The 26302-nt window shown below is 43.2% G+C and overlaps 1 protein-coding gene and 1 long non-coding RNA gene across 2 annotated transcripts in view; one reads left to right on the top strand and one right to left on the bottom strand.

Annotated features, from left to right (window-relative positions):
- GRIK5 (glutamate ionotropic receptor kainate type subunit 5) overlaps positions 1 to 23672 on the top strand; it is a 214975-nt gene extending 191303 nt beyond the window's left edge. Inside the window, exons 15-20 of the mRNA XM_075840288.1 lie at positions 6948 to 7121; positions 7336 to 7501; positions 7870 to 8095; positions 14987 to 15115; positions 21835 to 21956; positions 22389 to 23672. Of these exons, the coding sequence (XP_075696403.1) occupies positions 6948 to 7121; positions 7336 to 7501; positions 7870 to 8095; positions 14987 to 15115; positions 21835 to 21956; positions 22389 to 22844 (1273 nt within the window). The 3' untranslated portion in view covers positions 22845 to 23672. The remainder of the gene's footprint in view (positions 1 to 6947; positions 7122 to 7335; positions 7502 to 7869; positions 8096 to 14986; positions 15116 to 21834; positions 21957 to 22388) is intronic.
- The window catches only part of LOC142662218 (uncharacterized), a 50989-nt gene that overhangs the window by 939 nt on the left and 23748 nt on the right, over positions 1 to 26302 (bottom strand). The window lies entirely within an intron of this gene.

The raw sequence follows: 26302 nt of genomic DNA, 5'->3' as shown, positions 1-26302 counted from the left end.
TAGATAGATAGATAGATAGATATGAGATAGATAGATAGATAGATAGATAGATAGATAGATAGATAGCAGTGGCGTAACTACTGCCGTAGCCCGCGACGGGGCCCGCGGCATGAGGGGGCCCGTGTCGCCCGCCGACACGGGCCCCCACCATGGCCGGAGGCTCGGCGAGCAGCCGCTATGGTTGCTACAGCGCGACGCCACTGAACACTACGGCAGAGCAGGGAGGTATCTCCCCGCTCTGCCATTAAACAAAAGACATGTATCCCCTCTCCACAGGATCTCCACAGGATAGGGGATACATGTGTGATCGCTGGCATTGATAGGGAGAACGGGGGACTGAAAGTCCCCTGAAGTTCTCCATCACAAACCTCGGACTTCCGGGGTCTGTGTCGGCAGCTACGTAGAAATGAATGGAGCGCGGGTCGCGCTTGTGCGCATGCGTGACCAGCGCCCCTTTCATTTTTATTGAGCTGCGCAGACGCCGGAAGTCAGAGGTTAGTCATGGAGAAGTTCAGGGGACTTTCAGTCCCCCGTTCTCCCTATCAATGCCAGCGATCACACGTGTATCCCCGATCCTGTGGAGAGGGGATACATGTCTTTTGTAGGACACACTGTAGGTCGCATTTTTTGGGGGGGTTGGGGCTGTATGGCATTCCCTACAGGGGGAGGGCTGTATGGTGTTCCCTACAGGGGGGGGGCTGTATGGCGTTCCCTACAGGGGGGGCTGTATGGCGTTCCCTACAGGGGGGCTGTATGGCGTTCCCTACAGGGGGGCTGTATGGCGTTCCCTACAGGGGGGCTGTATGGCGTTCCCTACAGGGGGGGCTGTATGGCGTTCTCTACAGGGGGGGCTGTATGGCGTTCCCTAGAGGGGGAGGCTGTATGGCGTTCCCTAGAGGGGGGGGGGCTGTATGGCGTTCTCTACAGTGGGGGCTGTATGGCGTTAGCGCCATACAGCCCCCTCTGTAGAGAACGCCATACAGTCCCCCCTGTAGATAACGCCATACAGCCCCCTCTGTAGATATCTACAAAGGGGGCTGTATGCGTTATCTACAAAGGGGGCTGTATGGCGCTATCTACAGAGGTGGCTGTATGGCGCTATCTACAGAGGGGGCTGTATGGCGTTATCTACAGGGGGCTGTATGGCGCTATCTACAGAGGTGGCTGTATGGCGCTATCTACAGAGGGGGCTGTATGGCGCTATCTACAGAGGAGGCTGTATGGCGTTATCTACAGGGGGGCTGTATGGCGCTATCTACAGAGGAGGCTGTATGGCGCTATCTACAGAGGGGGCTGTATGGCGTTATCTACAGAGGGGGCTGTATGGCGCTATCTACAGGAGGGATGTATGGCGCTATCTACAGGGGGGCTTTATGGCGCTATCTACAGGGGGGCTGTATGGAGTTATCTACAGGGGGGCTGTATGGCACTATCTACAGAGGGGGCTGTATGGCGTTATCTACAGAGGGCCTGTATGGCGTTATCTACAAGGGGGAGGGGGTTGTGTGACACCCAGGGGAGGGGGGCCCCCCAGTCAAAAGTTTGCTATGGGGCCCAGTCTTTCCTAGTTATGCCATAGATAGATAGATAGATAGATAGATAGATAGATAGATAGATAGATAGATAGATAGATAGATAGATAGATAGATAGATAGATAGATAGATAGATAGATGCTAGATAGATAGATAGATAGATAGATAGATAGGAGATAGATAGATAGATAGATAGATAGATAGATAGATAGATAGATAGATAGATAGATAGATAGATAGATAGATATGATATAGGCGGATGGATGGATATAAGATAAATATGATATAGACGGATGGATAGGTAGATATAGATATTAGATATGCAATATATAGATATGAAATAATTTGATACATATGAGATAGATTGATCGATTGACAGATATGAGATACATACGGATGTCGCCATCTTTACCTTGACTCTGATAACTCGCTGCAGCGTGAGATCACACAACAGAAGACATTGAAAAGTCAAGATACAGTTTCTTGCCGCTGCGTATTTAATGCGTTAAAAGTCAAGATAAAGACGGCTGCATCTGTAGATATTTTTATTATGATATCTTATAATTACAGTTTACATGAAATTCCCAATATTCGCAGCTGAGATAATTGCTCGGTGCCCATTTAACTTCATTTTTACACACTTGGCTTTCCTCACTGACCCCTTATCATGTATTTGATCCTGACATTTTTGGGGCTCCTGTTTACAATATTCCCCTGTAATTCTCATATCTTGGTTGCACCGGTTTGGTGTTCTTTACTGTGCACATGTTAATATTGTATATAGACAGGACCTCCAGTTCTGCCGTCAGTATGACCCGGGGATTGTTCTCTTTTTCATCTGTCCTGATTATCTCACAGTCTTGTTTTTGAGGGATGCAACTGACCTTTTCTCTGGAAACACAGAATTTCAGCAAATCGATTGCTTTTGTCTGACTAAAGGCAATAATTGCTCTACTAACACCTAAAAGAACTGGTGATTTGTCATTATATCGAGTGACTGAATATAACAAAATACTGAAATCTAAACTCTGTAAAACCGTTGACGTCGAAAAATATCTTTGAGAAAAACACTTAATTGCTGGTAACAGAGCAGACACAATGGATTTTTATTTCTATGAAGTTTCTTTAGGGAACATCTCATGATGTCATCGCCTGTCCATTGTATACAAAAACCAGTATACACAATGATGCCTTAATGTTTTTCACAAGATGTCCTGCTTCGGGGACATCAACTGATTAGCTGTAATCTGTGAGTGAACCTACCAGCAAGTGTTCAATTCTCCTGCAGCGCCACCACAGGGGAAATAAAGTATTACACATCTCTCATTAAAATGAATAGACTCTATGGGGAATTCAGCGTCATGCATGGACTCTCCAGACCAGGAGACACTCTGTTAGACTCTTTGTATCCACTCGGGTTAATAGATGGGGGTCCTGAATAGGGAACCCCTCTATTACCCCAGAATTTGAAAATGGGTCTGAAAAAAAGAAATAGTCTTTACTGTTTTTGGCCTTCAAACAGTTAAAAGAAACGAATTCAGCTCTGCTATATGTATAGGATACAGTTGAAATGAAAAAAAAAATAGTCTACAGAAACCAAGGAAATGTGTGCATGATATAAAAAAGTATTCAGGGGCCAAAAGACCATAGGGTCCCATAGCAAATCGTAGAATGGAGATTAGCTCCACTGAGAACTAAACTTCATACACAATTTTTTTATGCCTACTATAATTTGAGAATTTCAGAGTTGCATTTTCTTATAAAACTCCAAATTCCCTGCTACCTTTCATACGGTGATAAAGTTAAATGATAAAATTCTAGCTGCCTGCAGCCACCACTAGGGGGAGCTCACTACATATGGATTTACACAAGTAGTATTGAACTCATTTGTATGCAGTGAGCTCCCCCTAGTGATTGCTGCAGGGAAAGCAGTTCAGTGCTTGGTCCCTTTACACCATGGGACCCTTTAGCATTGGTGTGGTCTACCAGTATGGTAATTATGCCAATTCAGGGATCATAATATTGAACTTCTTTCTTTACTATATTTTGCATTGATCAGATTCTTGCAATCTATTTGGCACGGGAAGGTGTAAAAATAAATTGAACTCCAGTTTATGGTATCTCTGTTTAGATTTACAATAAATTTGACCTATTCAGATTCATATCTGTTAAATTAAAAGCTGTTAGGTGCCAGCATGGCAGAACCCGGAGGCGTAGAACACAAATAATTTCCCTTTACATTTCACAGTTGTTAGTTTTGGAATTTAGATGCTGGGAGTTTCACGGAATACATTATAACCATACATACAAAAACAGAGAGGACTAATAAGGTAAATGAGACGTTAATGTATTTTTATAATTTTCTCATATGTCATATAGCTTGAGGCTTGAACAGACATATAGTCTAGAAAACGGAGGGTGTTCAATCCTTATTAAAATACAGCGTATATATAACATTGGCTCTGTAAACAGCCCGTAGCATCTTTATAAAGTATCTTTAGTGACCTTTTTGCTCTTTTCTCTTTCTTTCTAGATCATTTTTACTCTGCGGTATAAAAAAAAAATCTGTTGTTTTTGGAAACCATCAGTAGGCAGTCTATCTGGATTATATTATAATTTTTTGCGAGATTGTCACGCAAACCAGGGCTAGCAGGTTTGCATAACAATTTGCATAAAAAAGCGCATTGTGCTGCCAGATAAGATGCGTCATTCTGGCTGTATGTGGCTACCACTAGGGGGAGCTGACTGTATATGAATTTAGACAACTAGCATTGAACTCAGTGAGGGAAATATATGAGGACTGGTGTATCAAACGCCAGTCTTAAACTAATTTACGTTGGCAGAAAATGCGCCAAATATATTAAGAGCTGCACACCTATTAATATATTTGACGCATCTTTGGCTGCCCGTGCGATAGAAATGCAAGTCTACGCCTGCTATAAGCAATTTCTGGCGTAAATTATGATAAATCTGTAGTTCCGGTGGAGGCCCAGCCCATCCCATTTTCTCGCCAGCTTGGGAAAACGACAAGAAAAGTAAAAAAAGTCACACATTTCAGCACAACTACGGCATGCGCTGATATTTGCAACTTTTTTACGCCAGAGATCTGGCGTAAATCTGTTGATATATTTCCCCCCCCCCCCCAATATATAAATCTGTATGCAGTGAACGCCTCCCTAGTGGCGGCTGTAGGCAGCGGATATGATAGTGTCATGGCGAGAAGACAAAATAAAAGCCACAATGACATTTATTGTGTACGTTTTTTTATATTTTATTTTGTAGAATTAAGCGCTTAATTATGGTATAAAAAAGATGAAATGTGAGATTTCTAGGGCGTCATTTAGATCCAGAATATAACTATAGATAATGTTCGTGTGCAGTTATTTTCATCACAAAAGCATTTTATACAATTGTATTCCTGTGAAGGACACTGCTCTTGTTTTGCAGCTTTTAGCCGTAGACTAGGAGTAAGGCTATGTTCACACTTGGGTATTGGCTTCCATTCAGAACGGAAGTCACGACAATGTTCCATCGTACGGCTGATCCAAACTGCATCCAGCCGACCCTATTGACAATGGGGCTCATCTGGGTTCTGTCATGGTGTTCATAGTTTTAACGGGAAGAATAGCTGATATGTCTATTTTAGTATTTCCCATGAAATAACAATGCTGGAACATCTTTTCTTAGAGCTTGCGTTGTGCAATTCCTCTGTTATTCCTCTTGGAAATATATGAATTAGGCTTTGTTCACATCGGGGCTCCGTTCATGGGTTCCATCGGAGCTTTCTGTCACGGGAACCCATGAACGGAATCCAAACTGAAACTAACGGAAACCATAGGTTTCCGTTTGTATCAACATTGATTTCAATGAGGACGGATCCGTTGCAAATGGGTTCCGTAGTTTTGACGGAATCAATACCGTATTAGACTGCGCTATTCATTCCGTCAAAAAGACGGAACCCTTATACAACGGTGACAAACGGAAACCATTTGCACCGGATCCGTCACCATTGAAATCAATGGTGAAACAAACAGAAACCTATGGTTTCCGTTAGTTTCAGTTTGGATTCCGTTCATGGGTTCCTCTGACGGAAAGCTCCAATGGAACCCATGAACGGAGTCCCGACGCAGATGTGAACGAAGCCTAAGTTGACAACTGGGCATTACCTTGGCAATAGGGTGTGTCTCCATACAGTCTGACATGGTCAACACTGATTAGATATTGTCCGAGTGTGTAGGGTACACATTCTATTACAAGGCAAATGGTAATACCTAGTTAGCATTGTATAATTTCCAGGAGGAATAACAGAGTAATGCCACAATGGGGAATACATGTATTTACTAAAACAAAAATGTCATGAGAGCAGAGAGGTCCTATTTACAACAAAAAAAAAGTTCATCTCATAGGCTGCCTGTCAGTATAACACTTGACAGGCATAATACAGAGCAATACAGGAGTGTTGCAGTGCATTACTGTATGTAAGGGACTGTTCACATCTGCGTCGGGGCTCCATTCATGGGATTCCGACAGACCTTTCCGCCAGGGGAACCCATGAGCACAAACCAAGTGGAAACCAATTTCAATGGAAATTCTTCCGTTGCTAATGGTTTCCGTTTGTCTCCATTCCGTAAGGTTTCCGTTTCTTTTTCGGAATCAAAGCGCAGGTTTCTGTTTGGTTTCCGTTCACGGGTTCCCCTGATGGAAAGGTCTGACGGAACCCACGAACGGAACCCCAAGACTCATGTGAACGAAGCTAAGCGATTAATTCCCCTAGTGGGACTAATGTAAAGACAAATTTCAATAAAGTATACTGAAAAACAAACACTAAAAAACCATGCCAGAACTGATGTTTTTTGTTTATCCCACCTCACAAAAATAAAGAATGAATAGTAATCAACATAGTCTTATGTACCCCAAAGTGGTACCATTAAAAACTCATCCCGCCAAAAACAAGCCCCTATATATCTCAACTGAAAAACAAAAAGTTATGGCTCAAAAAGAAATGATTTTAAAATAAAAAAACATAAAAAAACTGTACAGATTTGGTATCTCCGTAATCATATCGGCCCACAGAACAAAGTTATTATGTTAAATATACCGCATGGTGAACGCTGTAAAAGTAAATCCCCAAAAACAATTGCTGAATTGCAGTTATTCCTTCCATTTCCCGCCGCACTAAAGTTATTCAATAGATTATATGTACCCCAAAATTATGCCAATACAAAAAATACAAGCCCTGCTACAGCTATGTCGACGGAAAATGAAAAAAGTTATGTCTTTTAAAATGTGGAGATGAAAAAACTAAATAAATAGCTGTGTCCTTATTAGTGAATGTTTTTGAATTTACTAAAAATTTTAAAAATGACGAGTCCACTGGTGGTATGATCCTCACGTTTGCACTCTTTTTCCTTCAGATTGAGCCCCTATGAATGGTATAACCCACACCCATGTCTCCGGGAGAGGCATCATATCCTGGAGAACCAATACACACTGGGGAACAGCCTGTGGTTTCCTGTAGGAGGGTTTATGCAACAGGGGTCTGAAGTCATGCCCAGGGCACTGTCTACAAGATGTGTTAGTGGAGTCTGGTAAGTATGGACCACCATTCCAATGACTTACGGGATTTAGGACACTCCAAGCAAACTCTGTTCACATGTTGACGATTAATACCAGATGATGGCCATTAGGATGGTGCTTTTGACCTGGACTAAGAACAATTGTGGAACCCCGTTCCTTCCATGTGACACAGATGGCTTTGCCCTTCCGGGACGCCACCCATATCATCCAGTGTCTCTTTCTTAGGTGGGCCTTCACTCTCATAATCATCTCTTCCTATACCGCCAACCTTGCTGCTTTCCTGACTGTGCAAAGAATGGAAGTCCCGATCGAGTCAGCTGATGACCTTGCAGATCAGACCAATATCGAATATGGTACCATCCATGGTGGATCAACTATGACCTTCTTCCAGGTGGGTACACAAATTCTGCACTTACTATTGAAGTTAAAGTAGGGAAGAACTCTGTACGTGATGGACTATGTAGAACTATGAACTATATATGGACTATGAAAGTACTGTGGTGTTGGTGGTGGTGGTGATGTGTTCTTTCAAAAGTTTACTGTGGTCTAATGTAGCTCTTAGATGCCCACAACTTTCTAAGAAATATGACTTATAATATTTTGTGAAGGGATATGGATACTTATTGATTTTTCTGTCTTCAAAGTTACAAAAATTGTTCAACATTTTTGCTTTTATATATTTTCCGAGTGATCAAGTTTATAGTGTTACGTCCAATTAATTCCACCGTTGATTTCAATCGAAATTTTCTATTCTGACAGAACTCACGGTATCAAACATACCAGCGTATGTGGAATTACATGAACTCAAAGCAGCCTAGTGTGTTTGTGAAGAGCACTGAAGAGGGAATAGCACGTGTACTGAACTCTCGATATGCTTTTCTACTTGAGTCCACCATGAACGAGTACCACCGTAGGCTTAACTGCAACCTCACCCAAATTGGAGGCTTACTGGATACCAAGGGCTATGGCATTGGGATGCCGCTAGGTGAGAGAATGAGACACTACATCACTGAGAGACTTGGTTGTATTGAGAAAAGTTATCCAATGTCTCCATATGATAAGACATCATGTCAGACTATGCAGGTGTGGAACTATGGCCTGTCTAGATATAATAGGGTGTCATTCAGATCATATTTGACCTTGAGAAAACCAATGTTTTATGGTTAAAAACTTAGGGGGGGTATTCTAGCTGTTAACATTTATCACCTATTCACTGCTCTCACTCGAGTGTTTCTGTACCACCCATGGAGCACTAGCGTGCATGGACCAGCGTACAGCTCCTTCCCAATGTGGACATGTTGGTGGGGAGGGGAACTAGGGCCTCACGTTCCAGTGATTTATGGGAATCCCAGTGGTCGGACCTCCACTCATTTATTTTTTAGATATAAATTCTGTGTCACTGGTTGAATTTGTAGTTTGAATATGGATACAAGTCTTGAGATATATGAGTTGAGTTTCGTTCATGTAAACCAAACCACAAAAAAAGGGGAGATATGCCACTTATGATGAGTTTCGGTGGGATTACCAGTAGAGATCTTGTTAATTCTAGGTGTAGAACAAAGTATGCAGTGTTGAAGCCTTGGGTTGAATTCCCACCAACCAACTTGTTGGGCAGGAAAAAAATGAAAATCAATCAACTTTTTGCTTACCACTTGGTTGTTCAACATGGCGGAAAGACGAAAGCTACCGATGCCTTGGAACAAGGTTAGGGCTAACCTTATACAACATTTAGGCCCCGTGCACATGAGGGAACCGTGTACCCAGAGCCTATACACAGGTAAAGTCTACTATAAAGCTGTAGACACTCCATGTACCGCCATATGGTGCCTCTATATTATGGGGAACATCTTTCTAATACGACATCTGATGGAACAAGGCAAATCTTTTTAGAAAAAGGCCCTGCAGTTTCCCAGAAACAGCGCCACTCTTGTCCATGGGTTGTGTCTGGTATCGACATGAGTTTATTGTTGTCCTAAAACTGCTTGCTGATAATAGTTGGCCCAGCTGGTAAGCAAGCATTGACATCAAAAGATTTTTGACCAGTGCCAGTGACACAGAATAGTTTTGTTATTGAGCCCCTTCCTCTCTAACCCTCCCCGTGCCCTCCATCACATATATGCCCATACAAGATGCCACGAACCACAGCCATGAGATAGAGTGATGTGAGTGGCTATGTGCCAAGTTACTCTGTTAGATAATTTCCACTGAATAAAATCCTTAATGTATTGCTGCCAGAGTGACCCTTATTGGTACTCACCTCGCCAGTTTCAGCAGCGCATATCTCAGAGTGTCCGCAGCTCCAGCCGTAGGCCACGTCCGGTTGTTAGGCAACTAGACATCTTTTCTCCTTCTCCTTTCTTCAGCTGCAGCCCTGCTGGATCCAGCCATGGCCCTCCTACTCTGCATGATTGGAAGCGTCGGATTGCCCAGGCAACTAGCGCTCCTAGATGACGCCGGTCCTGGTGGCCTATTTAACTCAAGCATTTAGTCTGCGCATGCCAATCAATTAATTATTATTCTTATCGCTACTTGATTCTTATTCTGTTCCTGACGTTGACCTCGACCTTGTTCCTGGATTTCGCTGCTGACTTTGGATTTATTGGTTGGTTACTGGATACTCGTAGTATCGACTCCTGTCCGGACTCTTGACTACCAATCTGTCTCATTTTCTAGCTTGCTATTTCATGACTACTAATCTGTTGATGAACCCTGGCTATGTTAATGACTCCACTACAGAGCAACCATCACCGATCCGTCACTATTCTGGGGACTGTGATCTTGGAATTGGACCAGGAAAGTCCATACCTCCTTGCGGGGGTTAAGGGAGAAGAACAGGGATATTCCTTAGACTCTGCAACCCAATCTTGCCAGCGCCAAACCAATTGCGGCTTAGAGGATCCATTTCTCCGATGAGAATCGGAACACTCGTTGGATGGAGGGAACTCTAAGACACTTCTGGAACCCATCAACTTTTGTTTTAATGAGGTCTTGGATTCAACTTGTCAGTAGACCTTTGTCTATGAGAGAAAAAGGACAGGGAATCGACAGTAAAGAAGGAAGGGAATGTATACTGTGAGGGTAGAAGAGCGATGGAAACCTTAGCAGCCACATGGTATGTTTAATGGAAACTACACACAGGACTGGTCGTAGGTGCATCACCACAGGCTCTGAAGGCCTGGGCACCCGGAGCTTCCACCCCTGAAACTCGGCAAAGGGCACCTAGGATGCAGCTTCATTTCCTAGATTATTGAGCGGGCAATGTTATTTAGACAACTGTTTGGCAGGGTTATTTGTATACTGTATGATTGTTTTATTTGAGCACTATATGGTATACCATAGGTAGGGGCATGAATAGAAGGTACCGTATACAGAGCACCATCCAGTCTAAGGCCGGCCCTGGTTTCATAAATAACCTGAGACGACACCTAAAAATGTTAGTTTGAGCAATTTATGGTCATTCACAAGTCTTGCAGGCCTTATCTATGTCCAGCGTTGGACTGGCCCACCGGAGGATCCTTCGGTTGGCCCAGGCAGTGAGCTGCTTTTATCTGGTAGCGGAGCAGAGAGACGTTGTCCCACTACTTACTCTTGTAGGCAGGGCCGGCATTAGGGCCCCCTGCCAACTATAGCAGCCACAGCGGCTGCTACGGGGCCCAATGCATGTGGACCGCCACCCGGCACATAAATGTCATGGGGGCTCCCTCATGCCCGGTGGCCTCGCTAGCACCGAAGGATGGCCCCGTTGCTAGAGACTGCCACATTCACATATATCTACAGATACAATTGAATAGTATAGGTTGCAGGCCGCGTTAGGCCTGAAGCCCACAAGAGGCTGGGACGGAGTCCCTTTACAGACTGGCATGATGACATCATTGCATCACGATGGCCTATGCAATGGTCCCGTTTGAGAAGGTGGAGCACTCCGTCTGTCGCGGGAACGGGGCTAGGTAAGTACAATTTTGGGGGGAGGGGGTGGCTGGCTGTGTGGCGCTATATACAAGGGGGATGTGTGGCGCTATCTACTTGGGGGGACTGTGTGGCACTATCTACTAGGGGGGCTGTGTGGCACTAACTAGGCGAGGGCTATGTGGTGCTATCTACTAGAGGGGGCTGTGTGGCACTAAATACAAGGGGGATGTGGCACTATCTACTAGGGGGGCTGTGTGACGCTATCTACTAGGGGGGGACTGTGTGGCACTAAATACAAGGGGGGCTGTGGCACTATCTACTAGGGTTGGCTGTGTGGCGCTATCTACGAGGGAGGGCTGTGTGGTGCTATCGCCCTGCGCGCACGCGTTACCTTCTCTCCACTGGTCTCCGCCTGGATTCTGCGGCCAGTTCCTAATGTAGGTACAGGTCCCAGAGCTGGGACTCGCATCTATCAGTAGTTTTTGGCATTTCCTGTGGATATGCCATAAATGTCTAGGATGGGAAAACTTCTTTAAGTTATATGGTCTGCAGAGCGCTTGTGTAAGACTGGTGTCTACCACTATATGGTCACTATGTGGTGGTAATATTGGTCTTTGGTGTACTACACACGTTTTACTACACAATTAAGAGTGGTCGCATTATTTCTATATGGCTAACATGTGGGCCCCAATAATTATTTCCTCCGGTGGGCCCAAGGTACTCCAGTCCAACACTGTCTATATCAGTAGACACCATCTAAGTAAATATTCCTTCATACCAGATTTCCTGTTCAATGAGGCAATGGAATTGGTTGGATTTTGCATGCATTACATTTACTCAGAGCAGTAAAGACCGTGCTGTGGCATGCTGGGGGTTAAGCCGTATTTCCATTTCAATCATTGACTACATCTGTGTTGTCAATAGCTGAAACCAAGAAATTCCTCCGGGTTAATGTCTAAATTATTGCCGAGACATTCTCTCTAATTTTGATGTACATCTGTCTAATCGAGTCCCAATTTGCATTAACCCGCAGGAGTCGACTGCTGCATTTAGTGTCTCTCAGTGAAGGAAGGGGGTTGGGTTCCTTCTTCTTATGCCGTGGGCACAAAAAGTTCCAAAAAGGAGATCTGACCAGGGTTGCCTGTTGTGTCTGCATTATCCATAATGGTGTGTGAGCACAATAGCGATGCATCTGGACTCTCACCGGCGATCACACTGCGAAGCTACCCACACTTAATAAGTCGACTAGCATAGTATCTCCTCGCAGAATGCTGCACTCCCATAATGCACCATGACACTGCATAACCACTATGCACCTGGACTCACACTGTGCAGAATACTGTTCCCTTCAGACCCTGCTCTATGCTCTGCTGATTTCTGTACTCAGGGCCTGTGCATTAAATGTCCCGAATTCGGTGGTGATGAATGACCCGTGTGTCTTGTCTAGTGTTAGTCTTCGGAGCTTGGCAGGCTTTCAATCAAATCACCACCCTGCCACCCTTGTGATAGGAATTCTGACTGCCAAGAGGACAGGCGACATACAATATACTAGATGCTGCAATGTGACGCCGGCCTTTGTGTGCAGAGCTCGAGCTCCATCTGGTGGAATTAATTGTGCGAATTCGGGCCCACCTAGTGAATTTTTTGTTTTAATGTGAATTTTTTAGCCTGAAAACGGCATCAAGATTATTTTTTATAGACAGAATACGCTATAATATGTTTCATCAGCATATGATTGTAACTAAGAGTCCAATAGACCATTCAGTCATAGGCCTGTGAACTTTGTTTTTCACTCTTGGTGGTCTTCTGAAAGGGAATTGAGCTTTATTATATGTCCAAAAATATTTATGAACAAATCAAAAAGTTTCAAGTAGTTGCAGCTGAGCGTGGGCATCGATTAACGCTATGGATCTTCATCTTTAGTTGTATGAAATTTTTTATTTTTTTTAAAAGTGCAATCTATGTCATTTAGAGACATAGTCCTATCAATTTGTTTACAAAAATAAGGTTATGTCCTTATTTTATGGACTGTGTCCAGTGATTCTTTGCTAGCGATGGTCATCTCAAATCCTCAAAATCTCCTCATTTTATCTAATCTCAACTCTTTACCATTTGCTGTGTTAGATCTACCCGTCTTGTAAAGAAGTTACCTTATCTAGACAACCCTTTTTTCAATCAAAGCCAGCCCACCGATCAACTGATCGCCGTGAGTCTGGGCTCAGAGACCACCTGCGATCAACTGTCATCAGCTGGGAAAGCTGGCCATTACATGCCCTGTGGTGGCCACTGCAGGAGAAATTAAGTATTACATTCCATCCATTCAAATGAATGGCCCACCATGTAATCCATGGATGGGCCAGGTCTACCAGCGTGGGATCATCTTTTTGTTAGGGACTCAACTCTGGCTAATAGACTGGAGTGCTGAGGGCGGACCCCACTCTGTGATGTCCACATGCCCTAATAGTCCATATGGAAAGGTGTATGATTATGAGCGACCATCTATCTAAAATCGAGCTTAATCCGTTACTAATGCCATAGTTACAGTTCTGTACCCTCCGCTCCTGTGTTTTTGCATGTCAAGGGGGGTTTACCATTCCGTAGTGTGGGAAAACTGAGTGATAACTTATAAGAACTGTAATGACAACCATATTGGTTGTCACCCAGATATAACTGAGACATGATTGAAAATAATTTTTACCAAAAAGACTGAAAGGTACGTTTTTGAATGTAGGGGAAATGGTCTTATTGCTTCGCCCTGACCCTGGAGTCGGAGTATCTTTTTCCCACTCAGCCAAAGCAAATACATCAGATCTATTGACTAGAGAAAAATCCGGAAACTATAAACTTTTTCCAAGCCGGAGAGTTTTTGTTTTTTTATTTTTCCTTAACTTCGGCAATGTAAAGGTTAGTTTGTTATTGTCTATTACTGATGCTTATTAATTCTTTTCACTGTTGCTTTCCTTTCAAACTGTTTGATTTAATTGCTTTCTGGCAGATGGCCATTCTTACTGGGAACTTTTTCGACCATCTGGATTGATGGCGCATCAATGTCCCTATCAAATAGAGTAATTAAGATAACACAAGCCGGGAAGCTGTGGAGAGTAGACCAAGCCCACAGCACAGAAGTATAATACAAGCAGGTGGTAGTATATTGCGCTGAATGCCAATAGCCTGAAAGTTACTTTGTGTAAGGAAGACTTCAATAGCTGTGAAACTGGTTAATGCAATTATTACATCAAAGGCTTCAAAAATTGGAACCGGCTCGTCGAATAAATTTATAAATTGAGATCTGCGTAAACTTTTTTTTTTATCCTCGTGTCTTTCTCTTTGTTAGACATCTGCAAGACAATAAGGTTACAGCTGCTTGTGCCTTGCTATAGGACATACCCCACAATTCCGTGTGCCATAGGAATGTATGGCGTTGCAGGCAGATTGGCAGATCTCTTGGATGGGTCAGAATAGTTGGCTTATCTCTATCTTAGTAGAGGTTAAGGATCGGGGGCAACATTTGCCATAATAAGTTCTTTCTATCAGTAGTCCCATCCCAATGAATCTATGCAACTTGAGTTGTGCCTCTCACATTGCCCAGTATGTGTAGACTATGAGGGCTATATGGGTACTGCGTGGGTGCTGTAATAATGTATTGGGTGGAGGGGGTGGCAACGTTTTTAGTAGGTGCCATGTACGGTAAAACGACCACAGTTTTTTTACTATTATTGGTGAAATGTGAAACTTGATCTGGATGATACCCTAGAACTAGCAGACCGTAACGGCAGGAACAATGACCACAATGGTAAAAGTCTACCAATCTCCGACCAATGGTTGGCCTCCTGTTATACCTACCTAAGACTGACTGTATAAAGCACATTTCTACCGTCATTGGTCGGAGAGGGTCCAAAAATTCTTGTAGGGAACGTTATTATCTTTAGCCGATGACGGGAACTCACCGCCATGTCTTTCTGCCTAGAATCTCCGTACAGAGATGAGATCTCTCTTGCAATCCTCCAACTTCAAGAAAATAATCGCTTAGAGATATTGAAGCGCAAATGGTGGGAAGGTGGGAAGTGCCCAAAGGAGGAGGACCACCGTGCAAAAGGTCAGTGATGAATTGGTCATTGCAACAAGAAAAATGGCATATTGTAGAATTATCCATGAATTTTTGATCTTGGGATCTTCTGTTCTTTCTTTTCCCTCCTTGTGTTCCATCTCATAACATTCTCTCTTCGTCATTGTCTCAGAGTGGACCAAAGAAACATCTGGAACATCTGTCAATCTCATCCGGTCTCATTCTGGTAACTCACCTTTCATTGTCTCGTACTTTACGGACCTTGTTATTGTCTCTGTCATGACCTCCATATCTGATATGTCCTCCATGACTCCCTCCAGAGGAGCACATCTCCCACTTCTATTCTTCATCTATTCCGAGCATCTCTCATCACGTCTTACATCTCATTTCCTAGTCAGTACATCAAAAGCATTGTGCGAAAATAGACACAGAAATGTTGAGGGTCATGCATCTAAATTTTAAATTCTCAGTTTTGAAACTGGCCCAAAAAATATCCCAGTGGTGACTCCACAACAAAGATTGAAATGGGCCCTCAATATGGTGCCACGTTTTCCACCCAGGACGGAAGGGCTGTTGTGTTTGTTTTCCGCCTTGCTCTTTCCATGATCCTTGGGCCCGTTCCTTACCCCCTTGGTGCTAAAAATTCAGAGAGGGGAGTTCTGCACGGGTTCTGGCCACCAAATAGCAAAAGGGGTTGGTACCAACCAGGATCGGGTCCTCTTTCTCCAAGGACCCCATAGCAGCCGCAAAAGCTGTCTCCAGACCATGAGACAGTTTATGAGTAATACATTGCCCATGAAAGTATTGATAATCCCCTGCTTGCTGTTCGGAGCCACCTCCAGGTGTATGTAGACCCTGGACTGGACCCCCTGTGTATTGGAACCTCAGCTTCACCAGCATACTTATCCAGATTGCCATGGGCCTCCGCAAGCCTCGTGGCCCTGGCATCTGTCCATGATTGCCTGGTCCCAATGCCCAACCCTGCAAGAGGTAAAATACCTTAATACACACCCTGCTGGAAAAATCTTGTGCCATGTATTGTATCACTATGACATTTTCCATGCAGAAACATGCCATGCCAGCTCACATCTCTTGGATTGATTATGTGTGAACAGTTTTGTAGTTTTTGCATCTTTTTTAATATGCTTTGCATTCTAATTCATCACCATTTTCATGATCTCTGTTTGCTGTCAATAAAATGGAACATTATCAGGGGGCTAAAAACCTGAACATACAATTGTATCCAGCCTATACAATCCCCTGTAAGCTAAACATATCAGGGTCACAAATCTCTGTCCTGTTCTCATAGTTTGCTACAGTGTATCAGTGCAGGTGAAATGTATCAGTCTGGAGTCCAGACAGTTTATATCACAGAGGATTATCTAGACTGGATGCAACTGTAACAAACGCTCAGATCTGAGAAGTATTGAGCCTTTGCAGGTTTTCTGCCTCTGAAGGATGTCTCTATTCACTGACAACAAACTGGTATCTTGAAAATTGTAAAGACTTGTAACACAAAGTATGTTGAATCATTTCAAAATGTTTACTATACAATGAATAAGATTTACTTACATTAACAGGAAAATACTTTTCAAAGCGGACCTGTCACTAGGTCATAAAAGTTGAACTGGTTTCCCGATCTAAATATCGCTGTCTCACTGATTCCAGCGCTGTTTTTCTGTTTTTTCCTGCACCCTCGTGTTCCAGAGATATGACCCACTGTTGTGTTGGCTCCCTCTATGCTAATTTGCTTTAGTTAGCCAACAGGGCGTGAACTACCCTCAAGCTGTCTCGTGCTGATTGGTCAGCATCAGAGGCAGGAAAGCTAGCTCCACCCCATTAGCTAACTACAGCAAATTAGCATATAGGGAGCCAAAATAACAGTGGGCCATATATCTGGAACAGGGGGGTCCAGGAAAAAAAGAAAAACAGCGCTGGAATCAGGGAGACAGCGCTATTCAGATCAGTTAACCAGTTCAACTTATATGACCTAGTGACAGGTTCTTAAAGGGTCTGTCCAACCCCATGACATTTTGTAAAAACTGCCTACAATGGTGTAAAACCACAGATAACGTATTATATCAAATCGTTCCTAATTAAAAACTCAGCTCTGCTACATCTGTATGTATATAAATATTAAAACAACGTTTAACTCTTTTCCCCAACATACTGTGGTTGACTCAACGCTCTCTGTACATGTGGTAACAGATTGTGCATCCTGTACTTGTCTATTTCGTGACATGACCTGAAGTTTTGCGCTATATTCAGCGCTCTGACAAGAATTGTTCGGATGGAACCAGGTGGTGAGTCTGGTTGAAAGGTTCTGTGATGAGAGAAAGGGAGAAATCCAGAGGCAGCATGTCTGGTCTGTGCTGGGTTTTGATGTATTTTGGGTTATTTTTAATGATTGTTTAGTGACGTCATCGGCAGATGGTTCGTACATGACATTATATATACATGGCTGGACACACACATGGCATTTCTCATGAGCCTAAAATCCTAAGAATTCAAGCCCTACTACAGCTCAATGTACGGAAAACATGAAATCATTGCAACATATATAAGTCCATGTGTATAGCAGAGTAGTAGAGCTGGGTTTGTCATGTGGCACATATAATCTTGATATTAAAATGGGTGTTATCTTTACTTTTTTTTAGAACTGCAGGCAAATTCACTGGATTATAGTAAAAGGGTTGTCCAATTTGGGTCACCCGGAGGCAGGATGACCCTTTACTGGAATTCAGCTGCTCATGGGAACCAGTATCCATGCGTATTAGAGTAAATCATCTCATGGTTCCCACTGTCTATGGGTGTCTATTGACTTTAATGAACAGCAGACGTTCTCTAAAATCAAGATACGTTGGACGTGGCTCTGCAACCAATAAAGGGGGATCTTGGTTTGGAAAATTTCTTAATTAGTTCAGCAACTTGGAACATGTCCAGAAATATCCCTTTTTATGTTGAAATTCTTTCTGCCGCTACTAGGGGGCGTGCTTACTTCATATGAGTTTACTATTGAGTTCAATAATACATGTAATAATCCTTATGCAGAGAGCTCCCCCTAGTGGCAGCTGCAGGAAGACAGAATTTTATTAGGAGCTCTTTATAAAAAAAAAAAAGTAGACCCGACCTTTATTATATAAGAATCCTGGACCTATTTATTAAATCGAATTAGATTATAGATAGAGCACCACCAATCCCTGCCCCATCCTAAATAATATAATACATTTATAATTATAATAAATGGTTAAGTTTTAACTACTAAAGAACCAAAGACCTCCAAAGATATTAGATATTAACCCACAAACAAACAATGAAGGCATAAGCGGTACAGTATGGCACTATTGACTTCTATCGGCGCTGTATTACAGCTTCATATAACTCGGAGGTTGTAATATGGCCGCATGCATTATATGAGCAGGAGACATCCAATAATACAGCCGAGCAGTGACTGGGAAGGGAAATCCCATGTGGCTCTCCTGTCAACCTGTCAGCAATTTCTGTTCATTACCCGCAGCATCTAAGGAGTTTAACAGAGGAAGGCGGCTCCCTCTGTTAACCCATCGGTGCCCAGTTTTGCGATCACAGGGTGCCGATTGGTTGCCATGGCAGATAGGAGCCTAACAAAGACCCCTGTGTCTGTCATCTGTATTTTCCTAATAGGCCTTGCATAAGGCAATAATACACTGCAATACAGTATTTTACTAGAAGATCGCACAGTCAAGTCCCATGTGGGGGGGGGGGGGGGGGGGGGGAATGATATAACAATCTTAATTAAAAAAAAAAAATGATATAGTAATCTTAATTTAAAAAAATATATGATATAATAACCTTAATTTTTTTAAAACGCTTTAAAGTAGAAAATCAGTTAAAAACATTTTTCCCATAAAAATGGAAAAGATAACTCATCCCTTAAAAAACAAGCCCTTATACGGCTACGTCAATAAAAAAAAAAAGTTAGGACTAAAAAAAAAACGCTACGTCTTGAAGGTCAAAATATGTTTATAAATATACATTTTTAATAATGGAAATATATTTAGGAATTGCTGTATATGTAAGTGTGGGTTCACCTCCACTATAACATGACTTATTAAGAGACATAGCGAGGCGGGTAGGTCATCTGCCCCGGATGCTATGTGCCAGTATAAAAAGAGGGGGGCACCAACAAGCCGCTCTGCCTTGGCCAGAATAATAAAGGGGTTTTCCAGTCATAAGAAATTGATGGCCTATCCTCAGGATACACAATCAATATATGATCGGTGCTGGTACGACTCCCGGCACCCCCACCATTAGCTGTTTTACGGGGCTGCGGCGCTTGTACGACTGTTGCTGTCCCTTCCTTACTGTCACTGCTCGTATTGTGAATCGCCGACACACTTGTAGCGGCGGTTCACAGTATTACAGCCTTCTCCCATTGAAGTGAATAGAAGAAGGCTGCAATACTGTGAATCGCTGCTATGAGTGTTGGCAATTCACAGTACAAGCAGGTAAGAAATGAGGGGCCATGCAGCGCTCGTACAAACGCCTAGGACCCTTCAAAAAAAAGTTGATCGTGGGGGGATCCCCACCGATCAGATATTGATGGCCTATCCTGAGGATAGGCCATCAATTTCTTATGCCTGGACAATCCCCGGGTTAACGTAGTAAGGTTTATCTTTGCGCCGGGTGAAGGAAGGCCGAGCTACGACTTCTTAATACATATCATACACATTCCCGGCAGAAGACTAATATACATACATATTTAGGAATAATTTCCCTCGATCACAATGCCCTGGTGTCCTCACTCTGAGTAATGACAGCTTGTTTGGCGTTGTGAGGAGATAAGTGGAGGAGCAGGTGCATCGATGTGCTAAGGTTGCAGTGAGCTGACACTTTCAGCAATGCTCCCCTAATCCCCGCACATCAGCAAGTGACAGAGCTGTAATATATTTATATCTGCATGCGCTATATCCGAACATTGTGCCGTCACAAAAGCAGGCAGCAATTACACCAACAAAAACAACCTGCAATTATATCACTGCGCGCAGCGGCGTGGGTAAACGCTTCAAGGGCGACCATCAAAAATGAAAATAAGAGGCCAATCATAATATTTCTATCAAAACATAAAACATTTTCGCTTCATTTTTTCTCTTCGCTGTGTTGCTAAGCTTATATTGACAGTGGTCTTGTAATAGTAGACGTCACTAGATCACAGGGTAAGCGACAGGGTGACACTCGGGCATTATCCGACTATGGCCTCCAGAGGGTATGATTCTGGTGGTCCGCCATCATTATATACACAGAACATGTGCATGTCCACTCTTACAACCCATAGGAACTTTGTGTGTTGCCTTACAGGGTCCGTGTACGACGCTTTCCTGTGTAATAAATCTAAGGAAAGGAAGGAAGGAAAGATACATGTCATCAATTCATACTAAATGGGAAAGCCATGAGTAAAACTGACGTGGAAAATGACTTGTAGTTGACAGTAAACTTAACTGTAGCAATCAGTGTCAGGCAGCTGCTGCCAAGGCAAATAAGATCATAGGGTGCATTAAAAGGGGCATAGATGTACATGACGAGAACATAGTTCTACCGCTATATGAATCTCTAGTAAGACCGCACATTGAATATTGTGTACAGTTTTGGGCACCAGTGCAGAAGAACGACATACAGAGATCTCTCTCATGATCTTGCTGTCACTTTGATATTACTAATGCTGACTTGACGTTAAAGAGCATGAAAGGGGGTTGGATACAGTCCTAGACCTAGTCCTTTTCAGAGCAATTAGGTCACTTTCGATTTGCAACGAATTTATTCAGCCCAAATCAAATCTGACGGCCGTTTGACCGAAACAAATTTTGGGAAATTCGCTCATTTATTGATACTAGATAACTGGATAAGGGTTGTTGATTCAGGGATTTATTCTGATTGCCAGATTTGGAGACGGGAAGGAATTTTTCCCTAAAATGAGGAAAATTATTATGGGTTCTCTAATACTGGAAGTTGGACTCCTCTAACTTTTCCATTGAATTACGTCCTTCAAATGACATGTCCAAGTTAGTGGTCATGGAGCCCCTTGGGAGTCTCTTAAACCTGCTTGTTGTCGATGGATATATTTTGTAATGAAAATTTGGCCTGGCCACAATGCAACATTAGTGAGGGGGAAACTGGCCGAGAGCCATAAATGTTTTTTCTCCTGTTAGGGGCAGAAGTGGCGTGTACTAGTACCATGCCTTCCTGCCACTAAGTAAATGGCGGTAGGGTGTTGGGTTGGTAAGAGGCAGTATTAGCAGAGGGACTTCATTTTTATATGCTATACCCTCTTTTTTCTATGTATGTCCTTCATATCTCATATTAGGAGAAGAAGAGAAAGCAGGTGCAGTTTAGGTTTGTTGTCCCATTTCTTCCTTTTTCCTCCGTATCTGCTGAACATCAAGGTAAGGAAGATGCGGAGACGAAGAATCATTAGAACCTACTTTGCTTTGTACCCTACAAGAGTCATCTTGGTTGACTTCTCATAGCTATCTCGGTAGGCCTAATGCCTGTTGGGACAGGTTGACTTGAAAATGTGAAGTATTCTCAGGCTTATTTGTAACTTCTAAAATCCATAATTCCCTAGCAACTGTGGTTGAACTTTATATTATTGTGCATATGGCCTTCAATAGTCCACACAATGGTCCCGTCATAGCAGAACTAGCTCCAGAGAATGTTCTCCTGACTTTGAATTGACTTTCGTGAAGTTTTCCTGACTGTGTAATTACTTGCAGGACTGGGCATGGAGAACATCGGCGGTATCTTCGTAGTTCTTATCTGTGGCTTAATTATTGCTGTTTTTGTGGCCATCATGGAGTTTGTCTGGTCAACGAGACGTTCAGTGGACAATGAAGAGGTGAGGAAATCTGTGTATAAAATATGTGATAGCCCACAGTAGGGTATTGTAGATATATTTCTTTGTATATTGTACTCCTTCTACAACTCAACAATGAAATGTTTCCATCTCCTCTCCCCCGCTGGCTACACGCCTGAGGGGTCTGCTATTATTTTACACACACCTTCTGTTTTTGCCCTAGTTTTGCATTCGATTTTCTTTGCTGTACCCCAGGGGTTGGTGCGCAGTTTTTCGCCCACTATCTTCTCTCCTGCTGCTCCTGTTTGTTCTACTGTTCTGCTCTCTCCTCATCCCACACAACTATTATTGCTTTTCCTCTTTATGCTGCTGTGTCCTGCTTTCCAAGACTTTATTCTTTTTATTTTTGTTTTTGGTTAGAATTTTTTGTCCTTTGCAATCCGTCTCATCTTGAATTTTTTTCCTTTACATCAGATTTCAGTATGTCAAGAGATGTTGAGTGAGCTCCGCAGTGCAGTGTCCTGTAAAAAGACCTCTCGTTCTCGTCATCGTCGTCGGCCACCACGTCACCTTCATGGGAGGACTCTTCTTTCCCTCAGTCGACCACCTCGAGCTACCAGAGAGACACGTCTCTGCAATGGGCGCCTTTACCAGACCCACCAGCACCCTCCGGCTCCTCCTCACCCACCCCCTGCCCCAGGTACACAACGGCTTCAAGAGGATGCCCCATCGTCCTCTGGTCGGGGAGGCTGTGCCCATTTCAGAATCTGCCAGGAATGTCGGCGGATACAGACTCTACGAGGCCCACCACCACTACCTAGACCACCGCAGTCTCCAAAACCTCCACCCCCACCTGCTCCGGAGGACCTCACACCCCTCTCACATCATCGGAGACTGGCAGACCCACTAGATGCCAGTGCCCCAGAGTGATGTTGGGGTGTCACAAAGACTGGTTGTATGGACCTTTAGTGTAACAAGAGGAGAGGAAGAGTCATTAAAAGAAGAGAACATACGGGACATCTGGACCCTGGACATTTGTTCTTTCCCCGTTCTTCCTAAGACTCTGATTTGGGGTGGGGGTCTTTATGAAGCCTCCTCTGAATTCATCAGAAACACTGCGATGCCTCAGTCTTTTACAATGTACGCTGTGCGTGCGAAATAAACTGTCCCCTCCCAAAACTCCACGTGCTGTTTTCAACTATACCATTTGTTACTGCCCTGTCCTCTCAAGGTGACCTTGCATTGATCAGAGTGTGTAGATGGGATAAACTGGAGTAGTCGGTCCCAGCTCAGGGTTTAAGTTTTCACCACATGCATTAACCTGACAATGGCGTCATGGTAAGGAGAGCGATATGTCAACCAGATGGGACCAAACACCATCAAGATTGCTGAGAAAAAAATAACATATCTAGAATGCATAGCCGGGTTTAGATACTTAGCCTGGGCATTGTGTTTATTTGTTGATATACATACCGGCAATATGTATGTATTGCTGTATATCCATTTTTTTATATGCACAAATCTGTGAGAGGACATGGGATGTTATGTGTTTGGGAAATTGATTATGATACAACGTACAGCTTTGATACAAATGAATTGAGTGGAGAGTATATTGGTGTCTGTCTTATTATATTGCCCCCCCCAGCCTTAAAGAGAACCTTTCAGCTGCCCATACATGTGCAGCATGTAATAGGCAGGGCTTCACAAACCCTGGGGCACTTTAAACAATTTTCCTATCCTCCTCCGTTATTCAGATATCGGTGCCGTTATATTTGGTGCCCGATATTTAAATAACCCCTTGAACTATCAATGGGGCGTGTAATTGGCAAGGGGGCGTGTAACATCGCTGTGACACTGTCCAATCAGCTACGGACAGTGCCACAGCAGGAGCTGGAAAGAGGAGAGGGTGTGCGTGCGCACGCGCAGCTCGGAGCTGTGTGAGCATGCACGCGCGCGCACACTCTCGCTCTTCAGCTCTCGGCAGACAATCTGAACAAGACTGTGTGATCTCTCGCGAGAGATCACACAGTCTTGTCCTTGTCAGCCGAGAGCTGAAGAGTAAGCGAGTCAGAACGCGCAAACGCACGCATGTGCGCACAGCTCCGATGCCGCTGCCGAAGTTACTCCCGCCACCATGGAACAGAAGATGAATAATTCATATTCTTCTTCTCCTCTTCTGTTCCGTGGTGGCAGCGGAGCTGCGCGTGCGTGCGAGCACACGCTCTCGCTCTCCTCTCTTCAGCTCTTGCTGTGACACTGTCCATAGCTGATTGGACAGTGTCACAGCGATGTGACACGCCCTCTTGCCAATTACACGCCTTATTGACAGTTCAGGGGGTTATTTAAATATCGGGCGCCAAATATAACGGCATCGATATCTAAATAACGGAGAAAGATAGGCCCTCCCTATTACATGCTGCACTCAGGTTCTCTTTAATACAGGGGTAACATTCATTCCTGAGCATCCATGACAATCCCTGCATAGCTCTTATTTTACATGTTTACAGAGATATTATTTTTACCTAGAAAAAAACAACCCAGTTCCTTGGAAAAATATCTTAAAGGGTGTGTACACTTTTGCAAAATGACTCCAATGCAATGAAAATAAAAATCCTACCGTTTTGTGTATACAGCTCCTTTGTAGATCTATGCATCTCCATGGTTACAGATAATTAAACCCTGTGTGTAGTCTGATCCTGCAGACACATTTTACTCTTTTCCATTTGCCCCATGGTCTGCCTAACCTACAGACAGTAGAATACAGGGGAGTGGAGTAACACATGACTGCACGAGTTTATTTGCAATTTGTAATCATGGAGACTCATAGGTCCTGTAGACTCAAAACGGCAGGACATTTCGATCAAGACTTTGAATTTTTTTTTTTGTTTTTTTTTTTCATTTTGGAGAAATTAAAAAATAGTTGCAAAAGTTTACATGCCCTTTGAGGCAAAAATGTGGCCATCAAATATGAGTATTTTTGCATTATACCTGATGTGAAATGGGTGCCCTAGATAAAACGTGGACAGAATTGGGCATGGTAGGGCTTCCACTTTTTGCATTATACATTCTTCACAATGCCATTTATTTTTGGGCAAAATATTTTGCTGAGAACCAATTAAATCCTCTCCTTTAAAATGACAGAAAAATACAGTTAAAACAATGATTAAAAAAAACAGCCCCAAAAAGCAGCATCTCCTCAACTTCCGGTCTCATCTGCTTGCCTTTATTTTATCTTTTTATTTTTTTTATTTTTATTTATTATACAGTCAGATAACTGGATCAGCCAAAAACTAGACGACCCAAGTGTCCCTGAAACCAAGGATTGGTTTAGGAAAGAATTGGGCAGGAAGCTACTGTATATAACTGTCTGACCTGAAAAAGAACATTTCCCATAGCAAAAACCTAAAAAATCTGATTGGTTGCTCCGGATGAGACTACTTTTTTTCTTTGCCTTGTATTGGGATAAAATGAGCATCAAACCAGCCAGGAGCAGAAGAGGATATCCAAAATACAGAACCAAGTCTATGAGACCAGTTTCAAGTTTAGGAACAGAAAACCATCTAAAAATAAAATAAAAATAATGTGGGACAATGGTTGGGTTGTAGTTTGCAAAGAAGCTCAGATGAAGTCCCCGAAATTGTTCGTTTGGTCAGTCCCAGATATGTAAAGCATTTGTTTATGTACTTGGTTCCAAAAATATTATGGCACTAACCCTGTGGCCCTAGCTAAATAATGTTGAGTCACTCTAAAGTCCTGCATTTCATTTTACTGCCCCCTCCCATTATTGGGGTGATATTATAGTGGGGTCAGTTGGACAGAGCCTCTGTGAGGTCCTGCACCACACATACTATTCCTTGTCTTTGGATTCTGTCCACCTTCCTCTATTTGCAATATTGGGTCTGAGTAACCTAAATGTTCGGACTGGTGACCCTTGAGCCCACTATAGGAAACGACTCAGAGGGTCCACCCTCCGTGCATACAGAACATGGTCCCTTTTTTAAGTGCATTGTAAACTTTGCTCTGAATATTTTTGTTTTAGGTCATATCATTAATAAGGTTTATAAGGTGATTTGCGAATCAAAATGTGGTTGTCTTCTGCTGTTGCGATAGGCACCCATAAGGCTCCTATTACATCTCTCATGTGCTCCCTTTAGCAAACATCTTGAAATTTCTGCTCCTGCACGTCCTTTCCTTAGTCTTCAGGACTGCATTATAGGGAGGGTACCCGGGTCACATGCCCCAGGGCCTACACCACCAGAGGCATAACTTGAAGCTCCTGGGCCCCAATTAATAATTTAGAACAGAACCTCTAACTCCTCATATGGGGCACAGTGACCTATTGGGCCTCCTTAGGCTCCAGGTCCGAAACTCTGCACCCCTATAGTTAT

This window comes from Rhinoderma darwinii, chromosome 10, assembly GCF_050947455.1.
Source record: "Rhinoderma darwinii isolate aRhiDar2 chromosome 10, aRhiDar2.hap1, whole genome shotgun sequence".
Classification (NCBI taxonomy): Eukaryota; Metazoa; Chordata; class Amphibia; order Anura; family Rhinodermatidae; genus Rhinoderma; species Rhinoderma darwinii.
Note: the sequence above shows the minus strand (reverse complement) of the source record. Positions and strands in the feature narration are given on the sequence as shown.